Here is a 21271-nt window from a genome sequence, read left to right as displayed (position 1 = left end):
TATTATTAATATTCAATTTGGGGTCCTAATACACCTGAATCTTGAATATGATGTGACCAACCAACATCGGATAACCATTGGAATGTGAATGTTTTGTTGAATTATTTTAAAATTAACTTAAAAAAGTAGAGTTTCGGCTGACAAAAACATTTAGGAATCCCTGGTTTATAATTACCTACTGGGTTTTTTAATCACATGTGAATTTTTTTTGGAAGAAATTAATATGAATGTTATATGTCTCTCCTTTCAGGATGGCCAGTGGAGCACTCTGTGTATAGTTGAAAATGAGGTTCAGAGTTACACAGTAGAAGGTAACACAATCAACACTATCCCCTCCAAACAGGTCACAGTGTTTCCCCTGCCGTTATATATTATATTACCCTACATATTGTATCCTTAATTTGCATTACTTAAAACATCAATTAATGTTTTATGCCTTAATTTGATAAACAGAAAAATGTAAATACAAATCACATAATTTATTTAGCTATTTTAAAAATAAAACTAGTTTTTATGCTTTCAAATAATTAAACACAGAATTGAATAACCATAAAACATACGTTTGGAAAAAATACAACATTTCATAGGGCCCTTAACATGACCATTTTGTTAAACTTTTAATAAATGGATGTTAAATTGTTAAAGTGTCACAATTTTAATTAATATGACATGCTTTTTATTAATACAATTTAATTAAATCCTTAAAATGGAGTCCAGAAAAACATACAATGGGGAAAAAACTGAAAAAAAAGAAAAAAAAGAATTTGGGGCAATTAATTGTACTGTTGTTGTATTGACTGCTGTCAAGAAACACATGAACACTATGATTCCTTTAAGTGTTTTTGTAGGTGTCGTTCCAGCCCCAACCGAACATTCACCCCCCACACAAAGCCCCAAACCAAGGGGAAACACTGAAGCTGTTCTCAAAACTCACAAAACAATAGTTTTGGACCAATATTAGACTTTCTGAGGTCAGGATTTGTTCTAAGCTGCGTATAAAAACACATATATATATTTGATTTCACAGAGGAGAGTGGCAAGAAGGTTCTGCATCTGGTTCTGACCGAGCCAGCCTGCTGTGACAACTTAGAGGGCTCCAGAGTCACCATCAAATTCAGCTCATCTCTAGACATCCTGCGAGCCACTGAGAGTGTTTATGGGCAGGCTAAGAACAGGGTGTGTGAAGGGGCTGTACAGTCCAAGTTATATAATGAAGAGTAGAAATGTCAAGAACCAGTACTTCATCTAATCAGAACCTTTACTTTGTGCTTAAATAAAATGTGACTAGATCATCTGTAATTAAAAAAAAAAAAAAAAAAAAACATTCCTGTTATACATGGTATTGTTTTTATAGCTTTACACCAGAGTGATCAGTCGAAAACTAAATGAATGGGTTGATAAGATGATATTAAATATGAAATATCTAATCACTTATTTTATGCAGCTGACACACAGCGAACCAGCAGTGCTGTTTTCAATGTATTTGAAACTAACTTGCTGTATTTCAGACATCTTTTAGGAAGTCCTCTATTGTAAAAACACCTGTTCACATCAACCTAAGTTCACTGGAAAGTTCACAGGTGAGTCAGGCTCAAAGAATACCTTCAAATGTGCCAGTCACTTCTTCCCAAACTTCCCCAGTTTTAACTGTCTGTGTTGAACTAACAGGTTTTTGTCGCTGAAAGTCAAGTGTCCCCCTCTGTGCGTGTAGAGGGAAAAGGGTCAACATCAGCCAAACATAGCATCCCCTGCCAGCCTCCCACACATCCAACACCAGACACAAACAGTGTGCCCCTACAGGTAAGACAGGAGGCTCACTCGACAACATTGTAATTTTTCATTCATTTTAGGATACTGTTTTGTGAGACCTTCGAATTGACCATTGATCTGATGCCTTTTTTTTTTGGCAAAGCTGAATATTGTTCCCTCTCAAGCCATTTGTGAAACACACTTGCTTGTTGGATTTTATTTGAAAAACTAGTCTTTTTCCCCTGTTAACACAAGTTGCCTGATGAAAATATCTGTTATGTAATTGCCTTCATCAGGGCTTAATTATAATCATGATTGTTTACTGCACTGTGCATTCAGCCGTGTTATTAAATTAGATGACCTGTATAATTAACTTTGGTGAACTGTTGTCCTCATTTACCCTGTTGAAGTGACGAGTTTGTGTTTTCTCACTTTTAGCAACTGGAATATGGTGACACTGACTCACCTCTGTTAACCGCTGCTGTTATTACAGCTGTGTGCATGTGCTAATGGCATCATGGTGGCCAGAGGTCTCTTGCTCTAAAAGTGCAAATCTCTTTTTCTCAGATGGTTACCCCTATAAAGATGAAGGTGTCTGAGTCTAGCACGTATATTTGTGGCAGTGTGGGGAGTAAACAGGGGAGCTGTTCCTCCATCTGTGTGCTTCCTGCAGGTTGGTCCATTAAGCTGTTCATGACTAATCAGTAAAGAATCCATTCTTGTAGAATATCAGAGATTGCTCTGTAGTTTTCCGCTGAAAGAGTGTAAGCAATCTCTGCTCATTTGTTGATTAACACACAATAATTTTGTATTGCCCCTCAAGTTTGTTAAAAGATTTGTTGTAAAGATTATCTCTTGCTTGTGGTGAAATGTCATTTTTATGTCATTTTTATGAGCAATATAAAGTTTGGTAACTACTTTCTTTGCAGTATCAAAGCTAATGGTGAAACCAGCTCTTCAGATGATGAGCTCTTCAGAGAGGAAGAAGGAGATTGAACTTAGAGAACTCATGATGTCTAAAACATCTTCCAGTGTGCCTTCTCTTAGTTTTCAGTGCGAGAATAACCAAAAGAAGGCACATGCAATTCAAGCACAGGTATAACCTCTGTAGAAAGTGTCACTTCAGATTCAAGTTTATACTGATGAAAACAAATGGAGAATAGGGTTTATGAAACACTGGCACATTAATGATGATGGTACATACTGATTAGTCTTTACTGATTTGTATTGTACAGCTTAATGGATGTAATCTCAGTGAATTCTGTTTGTCTTGTTAGTCGACCCCTGCTACTCATAATGAAGACCGACAGAAAACCCAGGGCATAAAGGCTAGAGACAAGAAGTACCACAAGGTGCTCTTAATTCATATATATATATATATATATATATATATATATATATATATATATATATATATATATATATATAATTTTTTATCTTATTGGCTTATCTAACCCTATAAAAAATATTTTTTGCAGCACATTCCTATAGACAAAGTAGTACAGATGGTGCAAGCTGACCATGAAGAGGACTTTTTTGGTATTATATGAAGCAAACTAAGGAAAATTCCATTGCCGATGTGAACATATATGAATGCTTTTAACTTTATTTTGTTTCTTTGTGTAAAAGATAACAGCATAGTCCCAGACTCGCAACCTGTGAGAAAGGGAAGCTCATTGTGAGTGTATTATTATTAGCATTTTGATGACCATTTCCTAATTGTTTAACATTACGTCCATTATAGAGAGGATTGTGTCTGCTCACAATATTAATGTATTCTTGGATGTCTGTCTTCTGCATTTTACTGATCAGTTCACCTGCTATCTGGAGCTTGAACTCTAGTAAAAGGAGAATCTCTGTATCTGGATCACTGCTGGCTCTGCAGAAAGATTGCTCGAAAAACAGCACTATATCAGGTGAGATAACAGATATGCAAGGTATGTTTTATCAGCAAAGAGTAAATTACAATACATGACTCTTGAAAACATAATTGTGACTGATCCTTAATCGGTCTATTTACTCACTGAATCTGTCAGATTGTTCACTTCAAATCTTGAATTTAGGAAACACTGTTCCTGATATTTTGTCACTGTATGAATCAGGTGGCTTTGTGTGTAACCTTGCGTTCTGTGTAATCATCTCCAGATGGTAGTTCTCATCCCCCTCCTCAGCGTCTGTCCCCGGCACAGTGTGCGCCCAGAGCCCTGACCCAGAAGCAGCTGCACTCCCAGCTCACTCAGAGATTGGAGGAGGTGGTGAGGGAGCAGCAGGGTACAGATGGCCATACAGCCCAGAGAGGCTCCTCACTGGAGCCTAGGACTGCAGGTCAAGAGAAACAAAATATAGAGAAGTCAGTGAAGTCCGTGCCTGCTAGACCTGCACAAGAGAGAAGGAAGAGTAGTGAAGTACATGGCCACACTTCAGACCATGATAATGTGAGACCCTTAATTGGAATAGATGTCTTTAAGTTTATAAAGAGCAAATATCATTAGTGTTTGCTAAGGCAGGTATTGCTATTTCTTGAATTTGGAGTCTATTTGATCTAGGCACATTGAAATGTGGCACTTTAAGTTTACAAAAATGTACTGATTATTTACTGACCCCCTTGTCGTCCAAGATGTTCATGTCTTTCTTTCTTCAGTCGTAAAGAAATTATGTTTTTTAAGAAAAAAAGAGCTTGATCTTAGAAGTCAACAGAAATGGGGTTTTCACTGGCCAATCAGGGCAGCTGATGGCATTTATATAAAGCCTTTTTTTTTTTTTTTACCAATATGTTTGGTCGATTTTCTTTTTTTTTTTTCATTCATCTCAAAAATTTTAGCAAATTATTATAGCAGGGTACAAGATAGTAATAATAGTAGTAGCCCAATTTAGAGTAATAATGCATGGCTCAAAACATAAGCACCTTCTCAAAACAGTTCTGGAGCATGCTTTTTGTTTATGTTTACTGACAGACATCAGTGTTTCCCACAGACTTCAAATTAATTCAGCGCTGTTGGAGCGGAGATAAAGTGGTTTCTCCGGTAACAGCTGTAATTAAATAAGTGCTGCTCACAAATGCTATTTTATCAGGCTTTACTGGAAAGATGAAATCAAAATGACATCAAAGCTTTTCTGAAGACAATCGGTTCTTTTCAAAGATACATTCATATAAAAACCTCCGTGCTGCATTTTAATTTTGAAACATGAAGTGCTCATTTTATTCAATGACACTGCTATAAGTCAAATGGCCATAGTGATAGCAAAAATAAAAGATTCACACATATTACACAGCCTGCTGCGTAAAGTGTATTTAGGCCTCTTGTGTATCTGTAAAGAGTACACTCATGACTAGGTCTTTTAATACACTTAAGAACACTTAAAAAGTGCATTTTGTATTATCAAATGATATTATCAAATGAATATGTTACATTTTAAATTATTGTTTTATTAATCTTGTGTCATGCTATAAAAAACTTACATACTAAATACTAAAACTAACATACCGACTAACACATTAAATTACATTTAAAGTGCTTGGCTATAATTTTGACTGAAATGCTATTTGTTATTACATTCGTGGCTTTTAGTTTTACCGGTGTGCAGCGTTTGGCTGCAGAAAAAAATAATCCTAAAAAAAAATAATGTTTCATCTTTGTAAAGAGCTCAGGGTAATCATGTCATCTCCATGAATGGTATGATTGCCAGAACATATTTACCATTATTTTTGAAAAGGTCCATGCACACATGATCTATCTGTAGACATGACACACTGGTAACTTTACCAGTAATTTATCATTGAAAACTGTATTTGTGAAAGGGGCTAAACTCTTACAAACTCTTAAACTCCTTTGTATACGCTGTGAATTTGAATTGCTTAATGTCATCTAGAAAAGTAGTGTGCATTATCTCACTAGTAACTTAAATCATTTATAAACCTTTGCCAGCATGGGAGAATATATCAGCTTGTGTCTAAATATGCCATGTATTGTACATTGCGATTTCAAAATAACCATTTCTGCACATGGCAAAATATTATATTAAAGAAATATATTTATTTTCTCCCCATGATTTTCAGTCCTCCCTCTACTATCCTGTTAAGTAATTTCCTATAATTACAAAGCTAATTGTATTGTATTATACTGTGTTTGTTGTTATTGTTCTGAAGATGGCACATGCTGCAGATGGTATGGTGAAAATGATATCCAGTCATTATAAGAGAACTGCCAAATCAGCATCACATGAACCTGGAGGCCCATGTAATATCAGCTCTACTAACAGGTGACACAGACTGACCTTTCATCCATGCCCTACCTTTTCCTCTGTCCTCACATGGAATAACACTCTTACCTTCACTTTCAGATATCTGCTCAATAAGAGCTGCTGTCCATCTTCCACTGTAAGTCGTTTAGAAAGAAAACAGTATTTCTAATGTCAAATCAATACATCTACACTGTTGATAAAACAGCATATGCTGGTTAGGTATGTTTTGAAGCATGGCAGCTGGTTATGAGCTGATCCTGAGCAGGAGCTAGTTGCTTAAGGCCAGCACAAAACCAACAAGGATCAGCTTAAACCAGCTGCCATGCTTTAAAACATACCCACCCAGCATATGCTGCTTTCTATTCAACAGGGTAGTTACAAATGTGATGCAAACTTTAAAAAAAATGTTTCCCCTTGCACATTGTGTTAAAGGAGAAAACTGCTGCCAAGAATCTAAGTTTGCACAAAACACAAGACAAAGCCAAGAAGGAGTTCCAGCTGACTGAGTATTGCATTCTACAGACTTCAATCCCTTAAATTTGGGATATTTAATTTGAAAATATATTCTGAAAAATCTCTGACTTTATTGTGTTTTGTCTCCGCAGGGATGTTTATGCATTTACAGAGGACAAGCCAAAAATTATTGCGGTAAGGACACTAATAGCCCTGAATGGAAACATCATATTTATAATATTTAAAAACAAAATAAAAAACTTAATTAGTTCTTATTTTTTTTTCCTCTTTAGAGAAAGAAATCCTCTGATACATCCAGAGTGGAAAGCAGGTAATTCTGTTAATTTATAAAAACAGCCCCCTCTAGTGTTGAACAATTCAATAATACTCAATAACATCTCTCCAAAGAAATCCTGCATTTGTGAACATGGGACTGCTTGTTAATACATTATGTACTTTATTGCATATTTATATAACGTTTTCTCTTTTAGTCCACCAAGTAATCCTCAGACTCTCTCCAAGTCTGCTAAAAGACAACGGCTCACGAAGGTTTCACATTTCATTCATTATTTGGGGATGGACATTTAATGCATTTGTTGATTTAACATACACCAAAAAATAAATCCACTTTTTATATTTGGTTGTGTTACGATCTAGGCTGCCAATGCAAACGAGAAGAAAAAGCTGTTCAGTGACACGGACACAGACAACACGACAGAGATTAGCTGGTTACACTCAGCCAACAGGAAACCCAAGCCCAAAGTGGCAGACTACAGCAGGCAGCCGGTTAAACCCATCTATCCACCAGCTGACTCTGCATGTATGCTACAACGATCTCTCACATCTCCAACTGTTGTTTTGAACTCTTATTTGTCATCTGTAGAGGTTAACGCTACAGTGAAGATGGGTGGCATCTATTTAAAGACTACACACAAACTTTATGAACTACTTTCCCTCTCTCTCTTTCACATCTTTCTGTACGTTACTCTCCTAACACTTTCATTTTGTTTCAGTTAAATCACCATATACACCTTTGCCTTCGCCAAAACCAGTGAAAGAACAAATCAAGCCAAAGCGGGTAAGAACAAGTGCCATATTGTACAATTTGTAGTTTTTTTGTCATGTTTATAATGTTATTTGGTGTTAATTGGTAAATATCAGTTGGTTTTGTGTTAATGTGTTCATGGTTGTAACACCGTAAGCAGAATCTTTTCCTAATTAACCATTTGCAGCTTAGTTTGTTTAGGGTGGATTGAGAAGAATATTAGATTGGGTCTTCACAGTAAATTGAATTTCAACCCAGTTTTACTACACTTTTTTTGAATCAGTAGTATTGTATTTCTTATTGTCATATTTATAATTATACATTTTTTTTTACTGAATTGTTTGAATAATAGAAGAGACAGAAGAAAATGGCTGAACAGGAGGATAAAAGGCAGCCAAGCGTCAATAATAAGAAAGCCACAGGACGACCTCAAAGAGCTGCAGCCTTGACCAGAACCTACAGAGAGCCGTCTGACTCAGACAACCAGTCCAGTCTGTCAGAGAGCGAAAGAGCACCACCCCCTAAGGCATGTGGTATTCAGCACAGTCAGTTCACAGGGATCCTCAGCCTCGATTTAAGATCTTCCGGGTCTAGACAGACTAATGATAATTGTCCTGATGAGTTTTATGTCTTTTCTGTGTAGAAAAAAGCAGATGGGCGAGCAGCAACGCTTCAGCAGACTGTCCCAGCTCGAGCCACAGAACAAGGAGAAAAGAGAGAGAAAACCTCTGTAGATATAGCCAAACTACAAAATGAGAAGAACGTACAGAAGAAGGCAGAAAAAGTATTTGCAAAGGTTCTGGGAGGTCAGAGGAATGATAAAGGCAAGAAGATGTGTAGTCCAGAGCATCTTCCAGTGAAGAAGACGTCATCTGCTCAGGGGTCAGTCAGAAGACAGAAGGAATCTTGGGCTGCAAGATTATCTTCCACATTCGCCTCGCCTCCCTCCGTTGAGAAGATGAGATGTAAGAATTAAAGTGCCTTAAATGAGTTATTTATATTTGTATAAATGTATGTCTGTCAATTAAAATGAATGTGCATTAATAATTGTTTAGTAATAAATTCTAGCTCTGAATCACACTGAAACTTATTGAATGCACAGCCTGATTTAAAAAAACAAACATTTTGTCTAATTGCTGTGTAAATTGTTTTTTATTTTTCTCTGTAGCAGGCGAAAAACTAACAACCAACTTGAGAGCCAATGCCACACCGCTCCGTTCTCTGTCCATCTCTCCAATCGAAGCTGACTCTTCTCCACTACAGCCTCTCGGTTCTCTCAAAGCCTTCTCTCTCTGTAAAACCTCAGGGAATAAAGCTGCTGTGAAACCACCATCTCACACCATAACACCTGTTTCCACAGCCTCAAGAGGCTCTAAGCGGATTGCACCTGCTGCACAGGTAAACAGGAAAGAGAGCGCATGTTTTCAAAGTAAGATAATGCAGTTTCCAGATGCATTTTGAGGATACTATACAAAGTGAGATTTGATTGTGTTATTCGATCTTTATTTTCTACAATCTGATCTAAAGATGAATATGTTTATGTAATGCCTATCTCAGGTGGAGTTGAGTCCAGTCCCCTCATTACTGACCCCTACTCAACCCCTGGAGAAATACTCCCGGCCCTCTCCACACATCCCTCCAGACCTCCAGGAGGAGAGCGGTGTCATGGACAAAACCAGCCCAGCATCGTTTGAAAGGAGGTCTGTCATTTCTGTGACAATGAGTCAATCTTCTCACATATCTGTGAGCAACATGGCCCTGATGTGCACTGAGCTAGAGGTACAGCTTTAACAGTTTATTTCTGAGCCCAGTTACACTTCTCATAGAACTACATTTCAGTAACACACCACTTCACTCTTGTACGACTTATAGAAAACACCAGCAAGCCAGAAAGGAAGTAAGGTTGAGAGACTAGAATTTAAGTCAGGTGAAGCGATTTTTTGACCATGTTGTGTTTTTTTGTTAATTTTTTTTAATATACAAAAATAAGCATCTTTCTTGTACCAATTGCTAATCAGGTCCAACGGCCGTCCACAAGCATCTCACCCTGAGCCACTCCGCTAGTCTTTCAGAGAGAGATGAGGACAGTGAGGAGGACAAAGAGAATAAGGCTCCTTCTCCCTCGCAGCTAGCTCTGAAAATGAAGCCTAGAAAGCTGTTTGTGCCTACTAATAAATCCTTCACTCCTAGTAAGGGTATTTATCACCTTATAAAAAAAGATTAAGTATCATCCTAACTAGGCATGGCGTGGCAAGTTACCAGCATAAAGTATTATTTCCTTGTGATAATACCAGCCAATCAGAACATATTTAATGTTTAATATAAAGCCATGAAAAGCTAGATTGAGGACCAATAAGATTTCATTGTGGGCGGAGCAACAAGCATGATACAGCAAAAAAAGATACCAATCAAACCTTGTTGAGTACAGGAACTTTGATTAACTCAAAAAATTTAAATGTGACTGATTTATCATTTGATGTTTTATAACGTGAAACAATCAGAGTAGGTCTCTATATATACATAGCACATTACTGAATTTTTCAATTTGGCAGACAGTTTTACTGAATGTGCATCTCAGTTTCTCGGACACAGATTAATCCCAGTCCTGACTCATCAGACACTGTTATTTTTGATGCTGTGAGTGATGTTGTGTTGCCTCAGGCCCCAATACTAAATCACTGAAGGAGGATCAGAGCAGCTCAGAGGAAGAAGAGGAGGACATAGTCACAGAGAACGGGAGAAGAAAGAGACGTTACCAGAGAGGCCTGAATAAAAGGGCCAAGGAAACAACAATATCCAGTAATACAAATAAGTGTTTCTGGCCACAAAATAAGACTAAGAATTTGCTTTGTCATTTAATATTTTTTGGGGTCAGTGTTGCTTTTTAATGCTTTTGAAAGAAGTCTCTTATCCTCACCAATTTGATCAAAAACAGTAAAAACAGTTTTTTTTTTTCATCTAATACGCTGATTTGGTGCTCAAAAAACATTTCTTATTATCAGTTTTGAAAACAGTTATGCTGCCTAACATTTTTTGTGAAAACCATCTATGTGTGTGTGTGTGTCTGTGTGTATATATATATATATATATATATATATATATATATATATATATATATATATATATATATATATATAAAACATTCAACATTCTGTCACTTCTGATCAGTTTAAAGAGAGTTCATCCTAAAATGAAAATTCTGTCATTAATTACTCACCTTAAAGCGTGCCAATCCTCTTCATTCATCCTCAGAACGCAAATTCTGATATTTTGATGAAATCCGATAGCTTTCTGACCCCTGCATAGACAACAACACAACTGAAACATTTTAAGGCCCACAAAGGTAGTAAAAACACTGTTAAAATACTCCATGTGACATCAGTGGTTTAACCGTAAACCGAATGCACACGTTTGTGTTGTAGATCTCTTGTGAATGGAGGTGGACACTGACACGTAAGAGAAGTAATTGTTAAAATAGTTATTTTTGTGTTCTTTGTGCACAAAGAGTATTCTCATAGCTTCATATAATTACAGCTGAACCATTGTCACATGGGCGATTTTAACAAAGTCTTTACTACCTTTTTGGGCCTTGAACTTGTCAGTTGTGCTGCTGTCTATGCATGGTAAGAAAGCTCTCAGATTTTCTCTCAACATTTAAATGTGTTTCCTGAAGATGAGCGACGTGAAGTTGAGTAATTAATTATAGAATTTTAAAAAAACTAACCCTTTAATGCATTCTTGCTGAATAAAAGTATTTCTTACAATTTAAAAAATCCCAAATTTTTGAATAGTTGTGTAAATATAAAAAATTGAATAATTCAGAAGCTTAGTTGCACTGTACCTCTAAGTTCTCTCACTGTACAGGTGTGTGCGCTTTTGGAAGTGCTGGTGAGTGACTCATGGGTATGTCTATGTGTGTTCCTCCTCCAGCTGAAGAAGTGGAGACCCTATCATCTTGTACAAGGTCCAGCTGCAGGCATGCCAGTGTGGAGGGAGACATAGACCTGACCCAGCCTGCTCAGCAGGTGGGCTTTATCTGCCATCAGTTCAGCTCAGAGCTTAAGAGGAAGATCAAGGTGCTCGTCATCTCACTTTTCTCACTAAAGCAGCACTAGCTAAACACGCCAGCTCTTGAGGATTCACATCCTTGCATGTCAAACCCGCTGCACATCTTGAAGAATGTAGTGAGTGTGTATTAGCATTTTCTAATAACTTGTCTTGTGCATCTGTCAGAATCGTTGCAGGACAATGGATCTTTACACCGGGCAGACTTTGAAGACCATAGGGCAGCACATGTCATCTGTCAGCGTCCAAGTGCACCAGTACAGGTCAGACATGACCCTTGACCCTAAAGAGCCTTGTAACACGTCTGATATTTACCTCTAACGCTTTCTTTATCTTGCCTAATATATAGTACTCAGAGGCTGGAGAAAGTTAAAAAAGTCCTGTTGAGCGAAATAGCAAACCTGGAGCAAGATGACATTGCTCTGCGAAGCATGGAAGAGGAATTGACGGTAACAAGTGTTCTGATTTGCCATGTGTCTATAATTGCAAATGCAAGTATATGTTTCAAATATCTATCTGTGAATGGCCTTTGACTCAATCACACTGTATGTACAGACTTATTGGGAGAAGCAGACACTGGCCTTCCACGCTTACCAAGAGAAAGGAACCAAGAGGTGAGAATATAACAGCTGCATGAACATCAGAAGAATGTCATGGATGTCCCAGCACTATTGGAAAATGAACTAATCTTCCCTTCATAGCTGTTCTGTTTGCATTATATGTAATCATGTCTACTAGACCTGTTTATAACAAACAGGATTTTCCATGCGTTCGTAGCAGCATGGGAAAAACAGCAAGAATTATGTAATGCTGATTATTTGTTCACTCTATAATGCTATTATGCCAAGGATCTTGTGATTTCTTTAAAAAAGGGCAGCGTGCATTATAAGGCATGTTTTAAAGAATGTGTCTATTAATCTAGATTCAATCAAAGTGACTAATGTAGTGCTTTGAATAGTTCCCTCTGTATTTGCGGTTTGTACATTTGTCATGTTAGTGCTTGTCTTGCTCATTCTAGTTGTTTTGTTGTCTCAGATTACAGCAGTTGAAAAGCACCATTCAGACGGACGTGTGTGACAGTCTAGAGTATGAGAAACAAGTCTTCTCTGTGGAGGTGAGGAACTGAAACTTGAGTGGAGTCCTTCATGGTTCAATAGTTATACTTAACAGTTCAAGCCATTTTAACCTTGGATTGTCTAGAATAGATTTATTTTTTGCTTTTGTTGCAGATGTCTTTGATGAAGAAGAGCATGACTTCAGTTCAGGAGCGTTTCTTCAAAGAAATAGTGAGAGCCCAAACAGAACTGATATTTTATGCTTGCTATCACACAGGATTGAATTCAAGCGTTTTTCTCTTTGTAGCACGAGGAAGAGTTGACGAGTGTGCGGAGAGGACTGCAATCCTTGTTCTTCCCTGACGCATCGAGGTTCTGACCTGAGGGATAAAAATTACCGTTTGAAAATTACTTTAAACTATACCTAAAACCTGTTTGTATGCTTAGATATTATTAATGTTGTGTTCTTTTAAAAAAGCATTACTCAAAAGGTTTAATATTTGTACACTATGCTATTTATTCTGGTCTCCTTGAAACAATGGTTGGCTGTACATAGTTTTAGCGCACATATTTGCTTGTGGTTTTTAATATAAATAATGAATAGTTTAAAAAGCGAATAATTAATTGTTATAGGTAATGTAAGAACAAATGCATTTATTTCTAACATCCCACCTCATAAAAATCAACTTTAGATGCATGTGCGCGGAAATTAAAAAGGGATGCTACATTCTAAAAAAAAGTTTTTTGCCTTTACACTAGCTGAATAAGCTAACTTCGTGGGTTCAATTGAAGGGAGATGTTGAAAAATAAAGACAGGAAAAATTACTAAATGGTTATTTTTGTATCATTTTTACTTGTAATTGAAGGCTTTCAAAGATTACGTTCAGATTGAGTAAGTTTATTCATTTTTGTTATTTAATTATCGTCCTCTGTAAATGGAACAAGCGAAATAGATTGTAACTCACACAATTTACTTCTGGTTTCATGGCTGAGATATTGAGACAGATGTCCTGCAGTGTTCTCTATTAATACACACACACACTGTTATTCAAAAGCTTTTTTTTAAGGAATTAATCTTAGTACTTAAAAAAAGGAAACGGCAAGGGTGCATTGAATTGATCAAAAGTGAAACTAAAGTCAATGTATTTTATCATAATTTCATTTCAAATAAATGCTGTTCTTTTCAGCTTCTCCAGCGAATGCTGATAAAATATATCAGTCCCACCCCCGCCCAGCCCCAAAAAAACTTTTCAACATTGATGATAAATGTTTATTGAGCTGCAAATGACACATTAGAATGATTTCTGAAGGATCATGTGACACTGAAGAATGTAGTAATGATGCTGAAAATTCAGGTTTACTTCACAATTATACTGATTTTACTTTATTTTTGATAAACTAAATGCAGCCTTGGTGAGCATAAGAGATTTTTCAAAAGCACTATACGTTTGAACTGTAATGTGTGTGTGTGTGTGTAATCAAACTTAAAAAACAACAACAGAGAAGTATTTCCAAAATTGTATTTTAAAGACAAGTAGTGCTTACAAAGTTTTTTTTTTCTTTTTTTCAAGTGATGACATGAACAACCCTGTTCAAACAGACATTTGTACAGTAAATATGAAATTCATTTATAGCAGGCTTATTAACCCTCAAGTATTTTTTTTTCTTTACTTATTTTTTTAGAGTAGAGTGGAGCAGGTTACATGTACACAAACATTTACCCAGAACTGAATTGTCTTTTCTAAGCAGTCGCTGAAATGCAGTCCTCTGCCGCTCCACTCCGTCAGCCTCAGGTTAAATGTATCTGCAGATGTTCTTCAGGTTTCTCCTGTGGCCGCCCGCGGTGGAGACGCAGCCTCCGGCGCTAACCGCACCCAAACACCACTCGGCCCCGGGGCGCTGGAAGAATAAGGGAAGCCCATGGACCAAGCCACGGCTCTGAAAGAAGCACCGCCGCTTTCAGCATTTCCTTCACAGAAGAAAACTCCCTCTTAGGGCCTGTGAAACCTGATCAAGAGGAGAGAAATCAACAAAGGTGCCTTTAGCAATCGCAACCACCATACGACACTGTTGCATCAATCAGTTACTGTATTTTTTGTAAGATCATACATAAGAGCACTAATGGCCACTAATGTCTTGCTTATGTCGAGAGGAACATGTTATCCAAAACCACTCGTGTCAAGGTGACATGTTCATAATTTATATACGCAAACGCATTTGTGTCCATCATTTTTGATTTTGTGGATCCAAAAATAGCACAGGCGCATGCATACTCGTATACTGACCTCGTCAGGTGTTTGCTCGAAACATGGACCTCCATCTCGGTGCTTTTGAACTCATTTAGCTCTTTACGGATGGCCGCCTGTGGAATCGCAAACAAAAGCCACTTAAACGCATCCTCAGGTGACATGTTCACTCCATAATGAGTCGACCGAGTCATGTGGGGAGAGCAAGCAGACTACTGACACAAATTAGATTGCTCTTTAGTTGCTTCACTGATATAGTGGGTTTAGAGACCTTGAGAGAACCACTGAGAATAAAGGAAAGCACATTTGCCTGTGTGTGCTCTTACTGAATGAAAGGCTGACCACAGATGTATAAAGATTAGCTGAGGTCAGCTCTCGGTCTCGTACCTTGTCAGATGCAGACAGTCTTGTCCAGGGTTTGTCAGCTCTCCTGTCATAGTCCTGGGCTTTGGCCACCTCCACGTAGTCACTGAAGCGGATCAGAATCTTTCTTTCTCTTAGTTCATCCACTGTCGGCCTCTGGTTGAGCTGTGAGAAACACAAAAAGATGCTGTTAGTGGAGCTGCTAAGGTTATGAGACCGCTCTAATGTTGCAAGTAATGCATCACTAGAATCAGACTGGAGTCACTGTTGACTAATGAAATGGACTGGTTCTTCAAGACAAGATGATCCTTAACATGCTTTTTTATCATCATCATATCATCATATTGCTCTTTACATCACACTGTTATTTTGAGGTAAACTGCTGAATTGGATTTATTTTTTTTAACCATGAAGTAATGTAGGCAAGCTATAATGATTCAAGGTAAGTGTATTAATCAAAAGTAAATAACGTAAAAGTAATTACATTATACAATAATAATAATGTTATACAACTTGTTATATTGCAGCCATTTGCTAAAATCATTTAAGTTCATTTTTTTCCCCTCATTAATGTATACACAGCACCCCATATTGACAGAAAAACACAGAATTGTTGAATTTTTTGCACATTTATTAAAAAAGAAAAACTGAAATATCACATGGTCCTAAGTATTCAGACCCTTTGCTCAGTATTTAGTAGAAGCACTCTTTTGATCTAATACAGTCATGAGTCTATTTGGGAAAGATGCAACAAGTTTTTCACATTAATTATATTATAATAAAACATGCCAAACATACTTTGGATACTCCAAAATATAATTTTTACTGCTGTCAGTGTTCCATTGTTTTATTTTTGTTATTGTTATTAATGTAATAATCATTTACAAAAAAAACAGCAACAACAATGTGTAATTTAAAGCATACTGAAAAAGATGTGCCAAAAAACTATATTATTCCAAAATATAATAATAATAATAGTTTTATTATTTAGAAGTTCATTTTACATTACATGCCGCACCTCTGTTTTGAGGTAAATTTTTCTTCAAAAAATAAAATAAAATGTAGACAAACCATAGTGATTCAGTTTATTAAGCGTATTAATCAAATGTAATTAATTGCACACTGACAAATACACCAATAAAACTCCAAAAGACTCCAAAATATAATAATAATAATAATGCTGTTATTGTTGTTTTATTATTAATGATGTTGTTGTTACTATATTTGTCATTAATAATAATAACAATGTTTTATTTTGTCTGCAATTAATTGCACATTGGAAGAAAAAGATAAGCAAAAAATATAATACAATATGATTTCAAATATCATAATAATAATAATGAATATTTAATCAATTCTTTAGATGTGTTTTTTTCCTTTAGGCCTTTTATCCCTATATCACAACACCATTTTAAGATAAATTGTTTTTATGTTATCATAAAATAATGTAAACAAGTCATAATGATAAATTTTAGGTTTATTAAAAAAAAGGTAAATAATGTGATTAATTGTACACTGGGGGAAAAAACTATGAAGCCTAAATGTAATTAGTATTATTATTGTTGATTGCAGACATGCTGTTAAATCTCCCAAGCACTGAGGTCCTGCTTTAGTTTCTGGTGTGTCAGTGAAACCGGCTCATCTTTTAATAGCGTACTTTAACAGAGGTTCCCTCAATCTGATGCAGCTCATTCTCAACATTATTATTCACACAATTCCCTTACCCTTTTATAATGTATTTTTCCAAGTAGCAATGATAGCAGCAGCAGTCAAAAGTGTCAAGACCAGCAACTTCCTTACAAACAGTGACCACCATTTATACACATACATTAGAAAAATAAAGCATGCTGCAAGTGAAATAACCTGCAGAGAGCTGGTTTACCTTTCTGTTCAGTCTCTGTTTGATCTCTCTTCTTTCCTCCTGCTCCGTCTGATCATTCCTCTCTGAAAGAGCCAGAGAGAGACTCAGTGAGGTGATCAGTCACAGACCTGCTTGAGCAAGGCATCTTATCTGACACACAGATTACAGTCATCTACTCGATGATAGTCATAACTGACCACATTTAGACCTTAACAGCCAACAAAAACGTTTAGTTAATAAAACACTTGAGTTAAGTGCCAATTAAAAATATGATTTAAAAAAACTTTTTTTTCTCACTGAGTAAATTCATGCTCTATTTGTTATTATTATTATTATGTATATTTATATATATATATATATATATATATATATATATATTTATTTATTTATATATATATATATATATATATATTTATTTATTTATTTATATATATATATATATATATATATATATATATATATATATATATATATATAACATTTTTAAATATATAAATATTATTCATAAAACATTTAATTTAATTAAACTACTGATTAAATATAACAAAGTTTTTTCACTTATAAAATTACTTGAGATTTAAATTATACATATGTAATTTATATTAGAAAATTACTTTATATACACGGACAATATTAGTAATGTTTATTTATTTACAAATATAAAAGTTATCACAATGAAGTAGCAATAGTGATATTATTACTGTGCAATATCAGCAACTATTCAAAATTAAATATTTCAATTGTTACTCATTTTATAAATAATACACGTATATAATATAAAATATGATTTACCAAATATAAAGCTCAATACAATGAAGTAGCAATTAAGTACTGATTTAATCATTTTATTTTATATATTATATGAAATTATAAATGCTAATAAAAATATACAAATATTTTATTTATTATTATTTGTTATTTTTGTAAAAAAATGTGTTTAAAATATATTTTATAAATATTTGTAAATATATTTATAATTGATTAAAAATAGAATACTATTTGTATTATATATTGTACTATTATTGATTTACATATAATACAATAATAATAAAATGTATCTATTTACAAATACAATTATTATTACAATGAAGTAGAAATCGTGATATTATTAACGTGCAATACTATAAACAATATTCATTGATAAAAGAATGTTTATTACTATTACTCACAAACAACCATTGTTGATACATGCATACATAGATACATTATTTACATTTCTGTGAATGTGGATCATTTTTATCGTGTAGCGTAATACTCACGTTTCAGAATATTTCTGCTCTCCAGCTCTTCAACGGCCGGCCGCTGACTGAGTCTCCTGCGGAGAAAGATGAGAATAATGTTTTGAACCATGCTGTCCCGCGCTGAAGCGGCTCACTGAGCTCCAGAGGGGTCTTTTGTGTTCAGCCTGACAGCTATTAATCCGCATCTGGATGCAAAACGAGCACCTTCGCTAAATAAACACCAGCTATTAAGATGAGACTCAGTTGAGTGAGAGTGCGCTCGGTGCACGTGAACTCGTGCTGCTTGCCTTGTTGTGGTTTTTGAACAGGCAGGCGCGCGCGGACGGACGGAGCGCTGCTGCACGCGCTCTTTGTCATGCGCTCCGTCTCTCCTCGCCCTTGTAGTAGCGCACTGATTTGGTTGAGTATTTTTATTTGCTTGAGAATCACTTATTTGAATATAATATGATGGCAAATACCATTTAGTAAGAGTGGAACAAAGAAACTAGGTCACTACTATGCAGTAGCCCGTGTCTTAATATATTCTATTAAACATTAAACTCTTTTTTTTTATATAGGTAGAAATCCCATAGTGAGTTTAGTCTGGTTTATTCGATCACATTTCACAATTACGTGAACATGGGGGTATATTAAATATGTAAAGAGAGAGAAAGAGACTTTGGTTTGATATTGCTATGTGATACACATTCAATTTTGACAATTCAATTTAAATGTACATGATTAAAAACATTTTTAATATAATATTCCAGGTGTTTTCCCCCTTTCTCTAACAAAAATTATTCACTTGGGATATTGTTTTAATTGTCAAAAATCAATTTACACTATTTTTTCCCAGTCACTAATCTTATTTTTTAATCCTCTTAATCTTTTTAATATCCCTAATTAAGAGCCAGTAAAAGCCAATCTTCCAGGAAGAGGCTTAATTTTGTTTGGAAAGCAATTGCACACATTATAATAAGTGAATTTTATTAATTATGTGATGTTTTTGTGTCATTACCTGATTGAAAAGTTAATCATTACAAATTATAATTATTTTTTTTATAACAAATTATAATTACAACTACCGTATTGCTTTGTCTCACTAAAACAGTATTCTGTATATATATATTTTTGAAAGCTGATTAAATAAGTTTTCCATTGATGTATGGTTTGACAATATTGATAAAGCTATTTGAAAATCTGGAATCTGATGGAGAAAAAGAAATCTAAATATTGAGAAAATCACCTTTAAAGCTGTACAAATGAAGTCCTTAGCCATGCGTATTACTAATCAAAAACTATTTACAGTAAGAAATTTACAAAATATCTTCATGGAACATGATCTTTACTTAATATCTTAATGATAATGATAATTTTGACCCATACAATATATAGTTGACTATTGCTACCCGTGCTATTAGGACTGGTTTTGTGGTCCAGGGTCACATATGTAACTAGAATGACTCCGTATATATTATGATTTGTCTTAAACTGTAAAAATTGCTAATAAAATTGCATGTCGTCTCATGGAAAATTACTGTACGGCTTCTTCCAAATGCACTATTCATTTGAAATACTTTGCTATGCAAAGCTATATATTGAGATCTGATAAATTATAAGACATTTAACAACATTATATTGCATTCCAGCCATTGCCACGCTGCGGACACTCATATAAGCTGAGTAAGACGGGATTCCAGCAGATGTGGCAGTGTTAATATTTCATGAACTGAAATGGAGAACTACTCCCAAAGCGCCTTCGGAAGCTGCCTGGATATTATTGACCTGTATCAGCGGTTGCCTAGCAACAGTAGCTTCCCCGTGAATACTGAAACAAAGAGATCCACCCGAGCAACGCTGGAAGCTCATGCCACTGGTCTCCATTATGCACCGGTCATTAATCAGACCGCTTAAATTAACAGACGGATGGCAGTGCACTTTAGCCAAACATCTTTCCATCAATTAGGAGAAGCTGCTATGAGTGCTACTGTAAACTACATCTGTATTTGGTATTCACTATGGTGGAGGTAGAGATGGAGGAGGGGAACATGCACTAGCATCCATTATTCACCAGTCTGAGCTCTAAGAATAGCTCCAGCCGTGTCTTTCTTCGGTGGTGGAGTAGGGCATGGCAAGCCAAAGATAGGAAGGTCATGACATGCTGCTGCAGCAAAGTGTCACTCTGTTTATCTCAGACTTGTGCTGCAGGTGCATTGACCATCACACTTCACCGCTGGCCTAGATCAAGTGGACAGCACCCATTTACGCTGACTATCACTGTCAGAACAGAATCTGAATTCACTGTCTTAATACTGTACATGTTTCTGGGATTATTGTGAACCATTTATCAATGCGTGCAGAAAATGTCTTTACATCAAGATGCTCTAAATATCACGCTCTACATCTGAAACAACTGTCCTTCTCGGCTGACCTGACGTGACCTGATGCTTCTCATTTTTCCTGCCTCCATTCTGGTTTATACTGTCAATTACAAAATGGCTAGAATTAAGTCTTGCGCTGAAGGCTTTAAAAAGAGTACATGTTGTGGAACTTAATGCCATGTTTTCTGATACATAATTGCATGCTAACTGCAGTTAAATGAACATGTATAATACTATACATTTATATTAAATTCAAAGAGTGCCTTTTGAACCATTTTAAGTACATCTTTAAATATGATTTTATAATTGTGTATTTTGTCTTTGAAATATAGTTAAAGTGCATGTATATTTATTGACAATCATTTATGTCAGCTCTTATGAAACGTACATGCTATGCGTTAAAATATATTATAAATTATAAACGTTGCAATTTAGTACATTTAAATTATTTTAACTTTTAACAGTTAAAATTTTGATCTGGTATTTTACATGTGCTTTAATATGTTAGTCAACACATTAAAACAAGTGTACTTAAAAGCATGACAAAGTTATATTAAAACGTGATGTAAAGGATATTTTAAAGCAAAACTG

The 21271-nt window shown here is 35.5% G+C and overlaps 2 protein-coding genes and 1 long non-coding RNA gene across 5 annotated transcripts in view; 2 read left to right on the top strand and 1 right to left on the bottom strand.

Moving 5' to 3' along the window:
* The first annotated feature begins 6662 nt into the window (after positions 1–6662).
* On the top strand, positions 6663–8009 carry LOC128011298 (uncharacterized). Its single transcript, XR_008182523.1, has 5 exons — positions 6663–6775; positions 6936–6993; positions 7102–7264; positions 7458–7522; positions 7842–8009. It is a non-coding gene; the product is annotated as an uncharacterized LOC128011298 (long non-coding RNA).
* A 74-nt stretch (positions 8010–8083) lies between these two features.
* On the top strand, positions 8084–13439 carry sycp2 (synaptonemal complex protein 2). 2 transcript variants are annotated; one of them, XM_052595003.1, is made up of 10 exons: positions 8087–8454; positions 8658–8887; positions 9047–10288; positions 11420–11565; positions 11723–11817; positions 11904–12003; positions 12110–12168; positions 12590–12668; positions 12784–12840; positions 12917–13439. In XM_052595003.1, exons 5-10 carry the CDS (start codon positions 11738–11740, stop codon positions 12986–12988), a joined length of 447 nt encoding a protein of 148 aa, XP_052450963.1. In that variant the 5' UTR covers positions 8087–8454; positions 8658–8887; positions 9047–10288; positions 11420–11565; positions 11723–11737; the 3' UTR covers positions 12989–13439. The 2 variants fall into 2 exon arrangements, 1 of the variants encoding a protein (XP_052450963.1); XR_008182699.1 differs by lacking the exons at positions 11723–11817; positions 11904–12003; positions 12110–12168; ... (1 more) ...; positions 12784–12840; positions 12917–13439 and having other exon boundaries at positions 8084–8454; positions 11420–11559.
* A 674-nt stretch (positions 13440–14113) lies between these two features.
* phactr3a (phosphatase and actin regulator 3a) overlaps positions 14114–21271 on the bottom strand; it is a 31188-nt gene continuing 24030 nt past the window's right edge. For both annotated transcript variants that reach the window (XM_052593429.1, XM_052593428.1), the window contains exons 8-12: positions 18339–18394; positions 17101–17162; positions 15243–15383; positions 14895–14971; positions 14114–14616 (exon numbers count right to left, since the gene is read on the bottom strand). In XM_052593429.1, coding sequence (XP_052449389.1) covers positions 14601–14616; positions 14895–14971; positions 15243–15383; positions 17101–17162; positions 18339–18394 — 352 coding nt within the window. In that variant the 3' untranslated portion in view covers positions 14114–14600. The remainder of the gene's footprint in view (positions 14617–14894; positions 14972–15242; positions 15384–17100; positions 17163–18338; positions 18395–21271) is intronic.

Source organism: Carassius gibelio, chromosome B23 (assembly GCF_023724105.1).
Source record: "Carassius gibelio isolate Cgi1373 ecotype wild population from Czech Republic chromosome B23, carGib1.2-hapl.c, whole genome shotgun sequence".
Classification (NCBI taxonomy): Eukaryota; Metazoa; Chordata; class Actinopteri; order Cypriniformes; family Cyprinidae; genus Carassius; species Carassius gibelio.
This window is presented reverse-complemented; position numbering and strand designations above follow the sequence as displayed.